Consider the following 13,834-nt stretch of genomic DNA (forward strand, 5'->3'; position numbering starts at 1 on the left):
ATGTGACGTATATTTTGATAAGGACTTACAACTCGTACCAATATATCTGTGCACTTTAGATAAACAAGTTTTGTTTATTTTCTATTATTTATTTTTTTTGGTTGGCAACCAGTCCAGGGTGTCCCCCGCCTACTGCCCAGAGCCAGCTGAGATAGGCGCCAGCAGCCCCCGCGACCCTTGTGAGGAATAAGCGGTCAAGAAAATGGATGGATGGATTTATTTTTTATGTTAGTAAGAACAACTTATTAGTATATTTGTAGTGTTTTCAACATAGATGTTGGTGACACCAAGCTAAACCACAAATGAAGACCCTGGAGTAGAGTTGCAGCGTTTAATTGTCTTCATAAGCATGTGGTGAAAACTGTAAATACAAAAATAAAGTCAATCGCTACACACACTGTAACGTCAACACAAAGAAAAAAAAGTGCATCGATCTCATTACAACGATGATTCGATGAAAATAAGCACTAATATCCATGCTACTAAGTACAAAGTATAATAAAATGAAACTTACGTCATTCCTGCCTGATAATTCTACGTGGATGTCGCTGGATAGGGTTTAGGCTCGGCACGTGTTCTCTCTGTTCGTGCAAGATGGCGTCCCGGAAGTACGTCATCGAAAACCGGAAATGCGACATTAGAAACCGGAAGTATGTTAAACGATAGTATTTTTCCTTCTGACATAAGTAAAATTGTTAATTACCATCCAAACAAAAATCCTTTTTATATAATGAACATGTATATATATATTTAACATTATAATTTAAAGCAATAAACTTATTTACGTCAAAAAAGCCGTGAAGGCAACACAATATTATTATAATGCAAGTACTCGGTAAGTTTTTGTACTTCTTCTTACCCATTTTGAACATGTAAATTATGATACTATTGATGATTTTTTTTTTCTTTTCTCCTTTTTTTTTTTTAACTGCAACTTGTACTTTATATTTGTGATGTGTTTATGTCTGTATGTTCAAACAAGATATTTGAAGACATGACTCTAAAAATACTTTGAAAGACGTTAATCATAGGAATGGGATTTTTTTTTTTTTTTTACTGGATTTAAAAGCGTTCACACTTTACTGGTATGTTTTGAATCTTTATTCATTCAATTATTCACTCATCATAAGAAGCTATTAATGCGGTGCATGCCCACATGCCCCTTCAGCACTTCAATAAAATCATGGAAAAAAACTATAGTTATACAATACCTTAGTTCTACTGCTTTGGTCTTAAATTCCTGTGTAATTTGTCCAGTTTTCCTTGCGGAGATGTGGAAAGCCGACAGCGGAGATTTATTTATTTTTTCTTGGAAGGCCAACAGCGGATAGTTGACACGCACGAACCATCGCGATAAACGGGTCTCTCGCAAGCGGAAGCTCCGCTTTGTAAACCGGAAGGCCAACACCTTCCGCACACGTGTAGTGAGAAATAAAGTTGTGCTGGTCTGAGAGGTTGTTTCTTGTATGTTCGCTTTTGAATGGCAAAAAGGCTGACAGTCTAGCTGCATGCCTGACAACGCGCATGCGCATAATTAGCTTACTTGGCTAGCAGTCAGTGGCTTTGCGTCCCGGAGATAGAGGTCCGGTAAATGCCAGATTTCATGCCAGAGGAAGCTTCACCGTTCTCGGCTGTGCTGTGCGGTCCTCCGACGAGCTCCAGGAATGCTTCAGCAAAAATATAATTTCAAGTGGTCGTCCTACTGGAGTAGTCATCACTAAAACGGGGAAGAATTTCGTTCCTCACTTTCAAGAAAGGACGTACGAGAAACATCAGTGGCTAGTTGCAGTTACAGACGAGAAAACGTTATTGTTGATTGAAACCTCTTGCGGCTCTTCTGGATGTCACTTTTTTCCTTCTCCTGGGTTGAGCCCACATCATGAGCACGAGCCAGTTCCAAATACTGTAAATTCCAACCAATGGAGTATATGCCACGGAAGAGGCGGGACTGTTTTTTGCACAACAGTTTGTTTCCGGTTTAGTTTGCAACGTGTGGGCTGCGTCAAAAATACTTGTGCTTCCGACTTTGTGCCCCTGGGTTGCGCGTTCGCAACCCGGACCGGAAATAAACTGATGTGCAAAATCACGTCCCGCCTCTTCCGTGGCATATCCCCCATTGGCAAATTGTGATTTTGTCGTTTCACTCACCACGGAGCTGGTTACATTACAGTGTGTGCGTATCAACCTGCGTCAGTCCTGAATATTTCTGCTTTAATTTTATACCTACACAGTGGTATAAAATAATATTTAATATTGAAATTAATAATAAAAATACCCCAAAAATTTTCACCTCGTGCCCTTGCAGGCGCTCGCATATGTCCCACTTCAGCATGTCCACTCGAAAAAGTCACCGCTCACCACTGGATACCGGCAAATCAAGGGACCGTGTTATACACAAGTATGGACAAAAAACAAAACAAACAAACAACTTTTTAAGGGTGATTTTGAGGGGTGCGTGTTATAGACAGGTGCGTATTATACACGGGATTTTACCATACTTGCAGATTTTTGTGATTTGTGGCAGGGCAGAGGGGTTTAATGTATATGTAACCTAGTCAGAATTTCATAAAAGCTCCTGTCAGTGTAATGTGAAGCCGTCCCAATACTTTTCCCCTGAGTGTATGTCCCAGCGGTCTCTTCCGCTCTCATTTGCAAGTGCATGGCAGCTTACCTTACAATATATCTTTAAGCTTCCACGTTTAAAAGATTTGTCAACTGATGTTGCTACAAGAAAGGTAGAAAATATCTGCATGCACACCTGCTCCTGTCTCACGCATCACCATCTTGGGTGGGGGTACAGTTTGAGGTTTGATAATAGCCTTTTTAGAGACTGACGTTTTTCTTAAAAGATGAAGACAAGATGGAGATTTTCAAGAAATCATTGAGCGTGGAGGTGCCAAACTAAATGTGCTGATTAACTTGACTGTATCAAGAAACCGGCTGTCTGATAATGACCGGTAATTACTCTGAGCGGTAAATCCAGCGATGTGCATGTCATCTTCATATGAGGTGTCTTTAGTCATGCAAGCCCTCAGCTGGAAAGCAGCGGCACAGGACAATAAAATGGAGAAAAAAAATAGGGGAGATAATGAGCCTATTACAGGACTCATTTTAACACATTTATAAACCTGTGGAACATGCTGTGATCCCAAATAATAGAGGATGAATCACGTGAAGGTGGTGCTGACTGATAGAAGCATTCCTGATGCTTATCATCCTGCTGTCCTTAGAACTGCAATCCACTGAGACTGTACACATCACCCTCTCCCTCACTGGCTCGGAGAGAGGTGGTGGTGGATGGAGGAAAGGGGGGGGGGGGGGGGGGTAAAGAGAAAAAGCTCTCTGTGTCGAAGCAGCCGCTCATTCACCAAGCAGCTCACACAGCACAGGGAGGAAGAGGAGGAGGAAGAGGAGAACAGCTGCTGCAGCAGTGTGCGCGCAGAATTTTGCATGAAAATAGGAGGAGTGGGGGAAACAAGAGTTTGAACAACAGCGTTTAATGCTATGTGAGATTCATGTGGGGATGAAGACATCGGCTGTTTGGATCTCGTTTGGATGCGCGGATACCGGGGGTCTGCATCTTTGTCATAAAGTTGCTCAACAACAGATTCAAGTTGAAAAGAAAGAACTCACTGCGATTTCAATGCAGGGAACAGCTTTCACTTCCTAAAGAGTCCATCATTTGGTCCCCTTCGCAAAGTCAGGTGAGTCCAACGAAACACTTCAATTCTTTTGTTTTCTGTTTTTTTTTTTTTTAAGATTCTCAGCAAAGTCTTGTGCTCAACCCTCCCAGTCCGGAGAGAATGAGGTGTCGTTGGGTGAAGCATGAGCCGTCAGAGAATCAGTCATAAGCGGCTGTCTCTGCTATGGACGAGCGCGGCTGTCGGCCTCTGGCTTTTCTGCTTCTGCTTCTGCTGCTGCTGGACCCCGCGGGTCGCTGCCACCGGAGACGCAGCCGCCGGGCCGGCCGGCGGCTCACTCGGTGGCTCGCTAGCATGGCTCCTGTCGGATAAAGGACCCTTCCACCAGTCGTTGGAGTTCACCGAGGCTGCGGAGAGGCACCAGCAGGGCTTTAGCACCAGATACAAGATCTACAGGTGAGGTGTGCTTGTGTGTGAGAGAGCGAGTATGTTCCATGTGTGTATTATATCGCGAAACGGATATATAATTGATGCTTTTTGGGGGCAGTGCACTGTGTGTGCTTGCGATTTCTCATCTCACCTAACATGGCACTGAAAACCAGAGTGGAATTAATCAGTGAAGGCAGCTGCTGTCGAGATGAACTGAAAGCCTGCCCACTCTCAGGATTGCCCTCGCAGGTATCACACCTGCCAACATTGAGATATGTGAAATTCAGCCAAGCTGCCTTTACATATTCGGACTGAAAAGGAGCTGGAAGAAATATTCGCTCACGCCACATGCTGTGATCACGATGCACACAACAAACTTGTGGACATGAATTCAGGGACGACGAGATAACGGTTCAGTTTCTTACCCAGCTGCTGTTCGGCAAAGCTTGGTTACCAACCAACTGGCAGATGTTTTTTTTTTTTTCTTTTCATGGCAAATCTCGCACCTGCCCATGCCAAGTGTTTTTGGAACTTACCACTTTGCCTGAAAACGGTGTTTTGTGTTTTTCTTTCAATGGCTTTACTGTATCAGAATGTAGCATTAAGAGGATGACTCGTAAAGCTTTGCATGCTTTGGCCCATTCAAATTGTTTTCCATTCATATGGAAGGCAATTGATTGTCTTCCATTTGGAAAAAGGGATGGCCGAGTACTGATACCAGGTTTCAGTATCGGGGCAACACCAAGCCATATTTCAATGTATCGGTACTCACAACGACAGCTGATACCAAAATCGGCCCTGCTATCGTGGCTGTTTTACAATCAGAAACTAGAAGTTACAAAATAGAAAAATAGACAATTATAACCGTTAATTTCATGGGCTTTCTATAAAATCACCTGTTATTTACTTATTTTTTTATGTATCCAAAGTACTAGTGGTATCAGTATCAGTGACTACTTAAGAGTTAAGTACTGATATTATTCTGAAAAACGTGGTATCAAACAGCCCTAATTGGAAACTATATCTAGTAGATATTATCATTGACATCATTGACAATTGAAATTGCCTGAAAGGTCAGAATTAGCATTATTGGTCAATGCTAATTTTCTTCTGACGCTGTTGCTGGCATGTTGATGGAATAACATGGCCGTTGCTGTTTCTGTATTTTAAACCAAAAGTCATTGAACAGCAAATGAATCACCTGATTAGCCTACAAATTGAAAGCAATGATGTTGCATTTGTGTCTTGCATTAGACTCTGTTTAAAATCATTTGGCATGTGCAATCTACAGTGAATATTTCAACAACCACAATGACAATAGTATATATATATATATATATATATATATATATATATATATATATTTAGTTCAGGCAACAAAGTACAGTGCTCCAAATTATTATTTAACTAAAACAAATAGTGGAGGGGGCTGACAAAAATCTGTAGTTTTATTTACAGATAATTAATAATTAATTTTGCTCCACAGGTTCTCAATAAGGTTGAGGTCAAGGGATGAAATGAGGACTTGCATGTGGCCACACCATGAGATTGTCTTGCATTATACCCATAGCAGCTAAAGCGTCAGTGGTAATTTGTGCAGCGTGGGATGATGCGTTGTCTTGCATGAGAATTGTTTTACCGCGGAAGGCTCTGTTCTTTCTTCTTTATTTAACTGTGACACAAAATAGCCAGTATGAAATTCAACACATTTTGCAGAGGTCGTTTTGACACCTTCAGGCATTTTGAAGGCCTACCATATCACTCCCCATTATTTCAGCACAAAAAAAAAAAAAAAAATCACTATGCAATCTCCTGGGACATTTTTCAAGTTGTATTTATTTATTAATTTTTGAATATACTGATAATTATCACTCAAGGCAAAATTCTACTTCCACGCTGCTGTATATAATTTGTGCTGCAGAGCACACACAACCAAACATACACATGTATGCATGCAAGGAGAGATGTCGGAGTGACACGACAGGATTATAATAGTTTTGGCATTTTCATTAGTTTTAGAAAAAATAGGTTGTTACTCCATTTTATTTTAGTGTTTAATGTTATCACTTTTAGTTTGGTTTTCCAAAACAAATCTGCAATTAATTAATAATAATAAAAAAAAGTAAAAATAAATAAATAAATAAATAAATTAAAAATAAATAAATATATATATATATATATATATATATATATATATATATATATTAGGGGTGTTAAAAAAATCGATTCGGCGATATATCGCGATACTACATCGCGCGATTCTCGAATCGATTCATAATCGGCAGAATCGATTTTTTTTTTTTTTTTTTTTTTTTTTTTTTTAGGATTCACACCTTGAGCATGGAAGAATGTTAAATGAACGGCACATTAAGCCTTAATATTTTTATTTTAATGCTGTTCAAATGTGAAACAGATTGCAAACTGTTTGTGTACAGTGGCTCACGGTTATAAGCCTCAAGTTTCAGATAAATATATTCATACAAATCTTACAGTGTACATGTACAAATTTACTGATAGTATTTTCTAAATTTGAATGGAAAAAAATCGCAACAATCGACTTATAAATTCGTATCGGGATTAATCGGTATCGAATCGTGACCATTCGTATCGGGATTAATCGGTATCGAATCGAATCGTGACCTGTGAATCGTGATACGAATCGAATCGTCAGGTACTAGGCAATTCACACCCCTAATATATATATATATATATATATATATATATATATATATATATATATATATATATATATATATATATATATATATATATATATACATTGTTTGTCATGTATTTTTTTTAATTTAAGTATTTTTCATGTATGAAGCAAATAAGATGAACACTGATACCATCATGTTGTGTTTCTGGTTGAGTGTGACAGAGACTTATGTATGATATACTGTATAAGTCAGCGTCCGTGTTCCAAACACATAAGCAGCAAGCACGGCTGTCGCTTTGGAGCGACGTCATCTGGAGATACTTTTTTATTGGCTGCCACCTTCTCAGCGATAGTAAACGGACCACAATTCCCAGACCCAGACGACTGTTATTCCTTCTTTGGCCGTTTTCATGGTCTAAAATAGGGGCGTCAAACTCATGTTAGCTCATGGGCCACATGGAGGAAAATATATTATCAAGTGGGCCACATTGGGAAAATAACGGTATATAACTTTAAAACAATTGCTGTCATTTATTCGCAGATTTTCGTGGACCAGCCCTAAATTACGGAGCTCAACTGTAATCATATTGTTCAGAAAAATAACACGAATGCGGCAACACTTTGCCGGTATATGTTCCGGACATGTTAAATCGATCTGTTTTGCATATATATTGTTACCAGAATGCATTGCGTGGCACAGTTAATGATGATATAAGGATGTTAATCCTTGTCATATCTATTTGTGTTACCAGTAATTGAATTTGTGTCGTATTTAACACGTTTATGTCGGTGTATGATTACAAAAAAAGATAAATAAAAATATTTAAACAACCCGTAGTTTAAGTTGTGTGTAAAATAATGACGATTCCCCGTACAAGTTGCATTGCTCATTTGAGGACTGCTTGTGAAATTACGAATTTATATGCTTTGATTGTGGCCGGCTGATTAATTAGTCCGACATTACCTTTTTTTTTTTTTTTTTTCACTTTACAAAAACATCTTGCGGGCCAGATTAACTCATTAGCGGGCCTGATCCGGCCCGCGGGCCTTATGTTTGACCCCAATCAAAAGTAGCCAGGAAACAGACTAGCATGAGAACATCAAAGACATGGTTGCCATCCATCAAATAATTCCGAGCTCTGTGCATCTCCAACATCCAAAATAGCATGACGGTCATCTGTTATTGAAACTCTTTGGAAATGAGTTTTCATGTGTCTGGGAGCCCTGCAAACATTTCTCCTTGTGAATTAGGGATTAGGGGTGGCTGAAATACAGCTTTGTCTTTACAATGAGAGCTTCTTGCGACTCCAGTGACACGCAGCTTTTGAATACCTGCTTCACACTCATCAGCGGATTTAAAACGGCTGCTCTCATAGCATGATGCCTTAAACCAACAGAAACCGTCCTTAATACGCTTTCTGAGCCACACACAAATTATTTAACAGCAATGATTTTCTCGAAATGTCCACAATTTTCACAAGACATAAAACATTCAGCATTCCATGCTGTTCATCAGCAGAGAGAGATTTTTTTTTTTGACATTATGCATAAACTGTGATTTGCCTAATAAGGTGGAACAACAGCCCTGATTAATTTTCTATTAATTAGAGCCAGGGGTGTCGAACTAATTTTTAGAGCTGTCAAAATTAATTGATTAATCGACAAGTAATCAATTATCAAATTAATCGACAACTATTTTAATAATCGAGCAGTTGTTTAGAGCCATTTTTTTAAATTTGAAATTGACCAAATCCTCTGATTTCAGCATATCAACAGTAATTGATTATTGATTTCTGTCGCCCCTTATGAAAGAAGACTGATTATCTTTTGTGTTTAAACAAAATAACACATTTGCAAACATCTGTTTTTACTTTGGAAAACAATGACTGAACCGGCAGCATAGTAGAAGATCAATATGTATGGAAGTGGGTGTGGAAAGTGATACTTAGAAAAAGTTCTGTCCCATTGAAAATGAATGGGGAAAAGTTTATATTTAACGTTAAATTGTGCAAAACTGTAAAGCAGGGGTCTCCAAGTTGGGTCCTCGAGAGCCCCTATCCAGCCTGTTTTCCATATTTCTCTCCACTAACACACCTGATTCATGATCAGGATCGTTATCAGGCTTCTGCAAAGCTTGCTGATTAGCTGATCATTAGATTCAGCTGTGCAGAAGTACGGAGGCATGGAAAACAGGCTGGATAGGGGCTCTCGAGGACCCAACTTGGAGACCCCTGCTGTAAGCAGTGTGGAATCAGACGAGATATACCCCAGGAGACGTGAATTTTTGAAGCAAGCTGAAATTTGAACAGTGTAAATAGGAAGTATTGTGTGGGAGTTGTTACACGGCAAAAAAAGTGTGTAGAATAAAAATCACAATAACAATGCTTCAGCATTCCCACAATTATGAAATAAACAGCAATCACTGGTTAATAAACAGTAATCAGGGAGAAAAATGCTATTGTAATACACTTTAGATACAAAATTAAAATGAATCAAATTAGTCGATTAATCGATTAAATAATCAATCAATTGATCGATTCTAAAAATAATTGATAGTGATAGCACTACTCATTTGTGTTGTGGGCCACATCATATTTATGGTGTAGTTATGGCAACTGATATAAATGTATGATCGCCTAATGCTACCAGATATACACACCAAATTGATGGATAACTAGTTTTGAAATCAGAATTTTTTTTTTTTTTTTTTTTTAATGTAACTATTTTCCATTTATTTTAAAGGAGGTATCGGGAACAAAAATGCTTGCAATATCTCACATCTTACACACGTTAAAAGTGAAGTCAATTTGCAATGAAAGTGAAACACATGATTTGCCTTTGTGGGCCACAAAAATCGGTTTCGCAGGCCAGATCTGGCCCCCGGGCCTTGAATTTGCCACCTGTGAATTAGACTCACCTGGGAAACTAATTCCCCAAACTTTTGTGAGATTCGTGATCTGAAACATATCAACACTCCAACTCAAAAGTAACTTAATAATTTGAAGTTTGTTCCAGTTTATTGCATTAGAAAAAGAGCTCATGTCTGTTTAATCATAAAGAGAGAGAAGCACTCTCAAGAATTATACCTGGGCGGGATCCTCAACGGTACTGTTCTGGTTCTATTGACACTTGACTTTTATACCTAGAAAAGGTTCCTCGGAGTCCAAATTATCCTTATGGAGTCCTTCAGTGTATATTTTATTTACCCAAAGGGATCGCTATGGATTTTGCCTGACTGAGTGTCCAATATGAAGCTACCTTGGGGCTAACATCGCTCCGCTACCTTTCTTGACCTCTGTGATGTACAATTTACCGAGCCTGACGTGTTGTGCTTGCCATTCATTCGGCAGCTAGCGATTACGTTGTATATTTGCTGTTTGGATGTTCCCCCCGTTTCACCTTTTTCTCTCTCCACTGAGTTGTTTTCATCACAATTGATTGCTCACAGTGCATGTAATAATCTGTCATGTTCAGGGCGGAGTACATTCCTTAGCAAACAATTCTATGCTTGCCATATGTGCCTACTGATGGAATTGCTGGCAGCAAAAAAATCACATCAAATCAAATCAAATAAAAATGGGTAAGGGTTTCAACGCCCATCTGTCCGTCCATCAGAGGTGGACACTGAGTCCGTCCGCTCGTTATGATGATCGGCCGTAATGGCATATACTCCACATTGTCCCGGTTGCCCAATTATTTCTCTGCTGAGCAGCTTTCCCCGTGGCAGTGATTGCCTCCCCAGAAGGAGAGAGCGTTACACAGCGCAAGCAGCTCGTGGCACTGTGGGAGTGGAATACAGTACAATAACAGATTTCATTCACTGACATTCGTGTCCAAGAAGCGCATAATGAGACTAGCTTAGTTGCAGCATTATCATATTTTCAAACCTTCCCGACACTCATGACACTCTGTGTACACATGTGGAAATCCTGTCGTGAATCGAGAGAGGGGAGCAGAAAGACTGGGATGTTCGTGTGTCCCCGGGGGGGTACACGCACAATCCCCAATTACAGCCAACATAGCTTGTTCACTGATTTGACTCAATGAGTTGTAGCTGATCGTGAAACACTGACTGGGGGTATTTTTTGACATGATTTCTTTAAAATGGGAGTTTTTGTGCCATTGAAGATTGACGTATGGACAACAACATCGCCAAAGCAATTTCAGTTTACACAGAGAGGCTAAACACGCTAAAATGCACCAATTGATTGTCCTCCTAGCAAAATGGTGTCGTTTTATAGCTGACTCAGGGAATATTTGGATTGACAAAAAGAATTGTGGGATTAATGTGTCACTATGAGACACAGTAAATGAGCAGTTCTTTGGAAGCGCTTTGTCAAATTCATTATCATGAGTGGCGCAACACGCAGCAACACCCCCGTTCCATGACAGAAGAATTGAATGTGTCATATGAGAGCGTGGCCATGTTTTGCGTTTTTTGCAAACAACACTTTTGAGTTGGGAACTTTAAAAGAATAAAAACTCCATTTTGACTTGGGTGAGTATGTTGTGTGCTGAAGGGGTTGGATTCCAAAACGCAGACACAAATAAGGTTTTAGCTATTAACATAACTTGACTAAACTAAAAGCAACGAGAATGCATCGAGAATCACGACACGCCAAGCCCCCCTTGGGCTGTGGAGAAGCACAGCGAAAGAGTGAGCAATAATCCGGCAAAACACACACAATTCTCAGACCAGGTTAGGACCCTAGGCTCAAAATCAGGACTATCCCGGTGAAAATGTGACATCTGGTCACGCTAACTTTCATACCTGTTTCCAAATGTTTGTCATGGACTGCCAAGACTAAGATGTGAAATTGTTCAGTCCCCAAACTGCTGTTGTTAAATTGTTAGCCTAACAGCATAATTGCCGCAATTATGTTCAAATGTTCAGAAGACCAGAAAAACATAAATTCGACAAACAAGATTCCTTTTATCTAGATTCAGTTTGCGGAATACCATCACTTGGATGACTCAGAATCTACACTGACAGAAAAAAAACGAAACAAAAAAAAGAGCTCATTTATATTATTTATTGATATTTTGCAGTTAAAATGACTTAGACGAACAATATTCAGAAACAGTCTAGGTGTTTTTTGTTTCTCTCTCAAGACCATCATTTTATTGCAAAAGTTGCCTCTTTGAAAACAGATATATTTTCAACGTCCGCCTATCTCATTTTGGTTCAATTAACAAATGCTCTTTAGCTGAAATGGGCCAAACTTAACGAGCCGTTTTATTTGAATGATTTCAACACCCTAAAGTTGTATGCTAAACTCTCTTCACTGTTTAAATGAGGTTGAGGGCTTTGGCTAAGAGGTATTCCGTTTTCTTTGGCCTTGATGTCGTTTTAGCTGTAGCTTTGAGGCATGTGCCGAACGATCCTGATCGAAGAAGTAAACAAGTGTGTGTAGCTCGTCTCTGCAGTATTTTTCATTTAATTGGCATTTTGTTCATTCTGTACAGGGGCACCTTGCTTCTTGCCTCTCCCATAAATGCCAAAGTTGGATTCATCAGTAATTCCGGTGATCTCATTCCAATGCAAGCCAATGGTTTGGCCTTGTTGCCCCTCCAAAGACACATTTTCAAGATATAATTATCCTCTGAGAACACCATTATAAAGTGTTCTTCTCATGACACTTTTACTAATTGGACTCGTGCTTTTTATCTCGACTCAAGTAGATTTTATATCTTACAAGCGAACAACCCATGATCTAATAATCATTTCAGAATGTGTCCTTTTGGACCGACTGATACAACTAATCGATTTTGCCTTCTGGAGTGGTCCGCCCCACTCCATTAGAAACGTTCAGTCTAAGCATGATTTGTTGACGAGACAGACTAAAAAATTTTTACTCTGCCACGTTCCCACAATCACAGCAGCACTTTGTAATCAACGTTGAGCTGGAAAATGGAGGCAGGGTCTCACTTTTGATGCTGAATGATGACTGCATGCTAATTTACCTGCGTCTCATCAGCCCATGCTCGACTGGAAGAGATAAAACCCAAGAAAATCAATCATTTTGTTCAAAGGAGTTTAAGGGATTCAAAAAGAAGCCTTAAGTTACAGATTGGTTGCCTTAGAAACTGTGCAGTAGCGTAAATGACTTCATTCCATTATTTAGGCTTCATTTTGCGCAACATTGTATAGTTTTATATCCTGCATTACTTTTAAAGTAAGCAACATTTTAATTTAATTCAATTTTTGCCCCCAAAGTTCTGAAGAGATATTTAAACTTTGAAGGCACAATTGACCGAATTTGAATATTGTACACTGGCTATCAAAGAGTTGAGTTAAAAGATGCCTTTCTCTTTGAAGTGACTAAGCTGCAGTAGCAAAACATATGGTATTCGTGTCATTGAAAATTATTTGGAGTTATATTACAACTTCATTTTCTATTTTTAACAGCCATTTGAATCCAGCTCTCGTATTTATTTCCGTACATGTTAGTTTTGTAATTCCAGTAATACAGTTGTAGAGACCAAAGTAAATACAACCTTTAAAGTTGGTGCAAAGAATTCAGACAGTTTAACAATCTGTTGATGATGATGAGAATGCGTGTATAAAATTTTCACCTTAACATTGTGTTTCTTTATCCTCCAATGCTTTATCTTTATTTGGGCAATATATCATTGCATTGTGACCCAGAAAATCAATTTGTTAAGGGAAAAAGGCTACAACTAGGGCCCGACCGATTAATCGGCTGATTATTGGCCTTCAAAAATCGGCCAAAACAATCGGCCAAATGTCTGATTATTTTCCCTTTAAAACGTTATTGAAGAAAAACAAAGTTTACAACGCTATGAAAGTACCCTGAATGCACCATTTTGCTTGCTTAGCATTAGCAACTAGCAAGCGTGTAGCATATGTCATTCTGTCTTTTTCTAAACGTCCTTTAAGCTGTTTAATGACACCGCAGTTGGAGTAAACTGTAAAACTTAATACACACTGTTAAGAATTACATCCACTGTATATTTAAATAAAAAACATGCTTTGTTTTTAAAACATTGCTAGCCTAGTGCTAACAGGAAGTTATCTAATGCTAACAGGAAGTTAGCATCAACTTCGGCAGTGTTTTTCTTTCAAATAACAAATATCCACACA

The 13,834-nt window shown here is 39.0% G+C and overlaps 1 protein-coding gene across 2 annotated transcripts in view; it reads left to right on the forward strand.

Annotated features, from left to right (window-relative positions):
- Positions 1-819: 819 nt before the first annotated feature.
- LOC144018603 (BMP/retinoic acid-inducible neural-specific protein 3-like) overlaps positions 820-13,834 on the forward strand; it is a 38,501-nt gene continuing 25,486 nt past the window's right edge. Inside the window, exons 1-2 of one of the 2 annotated variants that reach the window (XM_077520954.1) lie at positions 820-835; positions 3,760-4,097. In XM_077520954.1, coding sequence (XP_077377080.1) covers positions 3,826-4,097 — 272 coding nt within the window. In that variant the 5' untranslated portion in view covers positions 820-835; positions 3,760-3,825. Of the gene's footprint in view, positions 836-3,348; positions 3,705-3,759; positions 4,098-13,834 lie in introns of those variants that run through there. The other variant, XM_077520945.1, reaches the window with a different exon arrangement.

The sequence above is a fragment of the Festucalex cinctus genome, chromosome 1, assembly GCF_051991245.1.
Source record: "Festucalex cinctus isolate MCC-2025b chromosome 1, RoL_Fcin_1.0, whole genome shotgun sequence".
NCBI classification, from domain to species: Eukaryota; Metazoa; Chordata; class Actinopteri; order Syngnathiformes; family Syngnathidae; genus Festucalex; species Festucalex cinctus.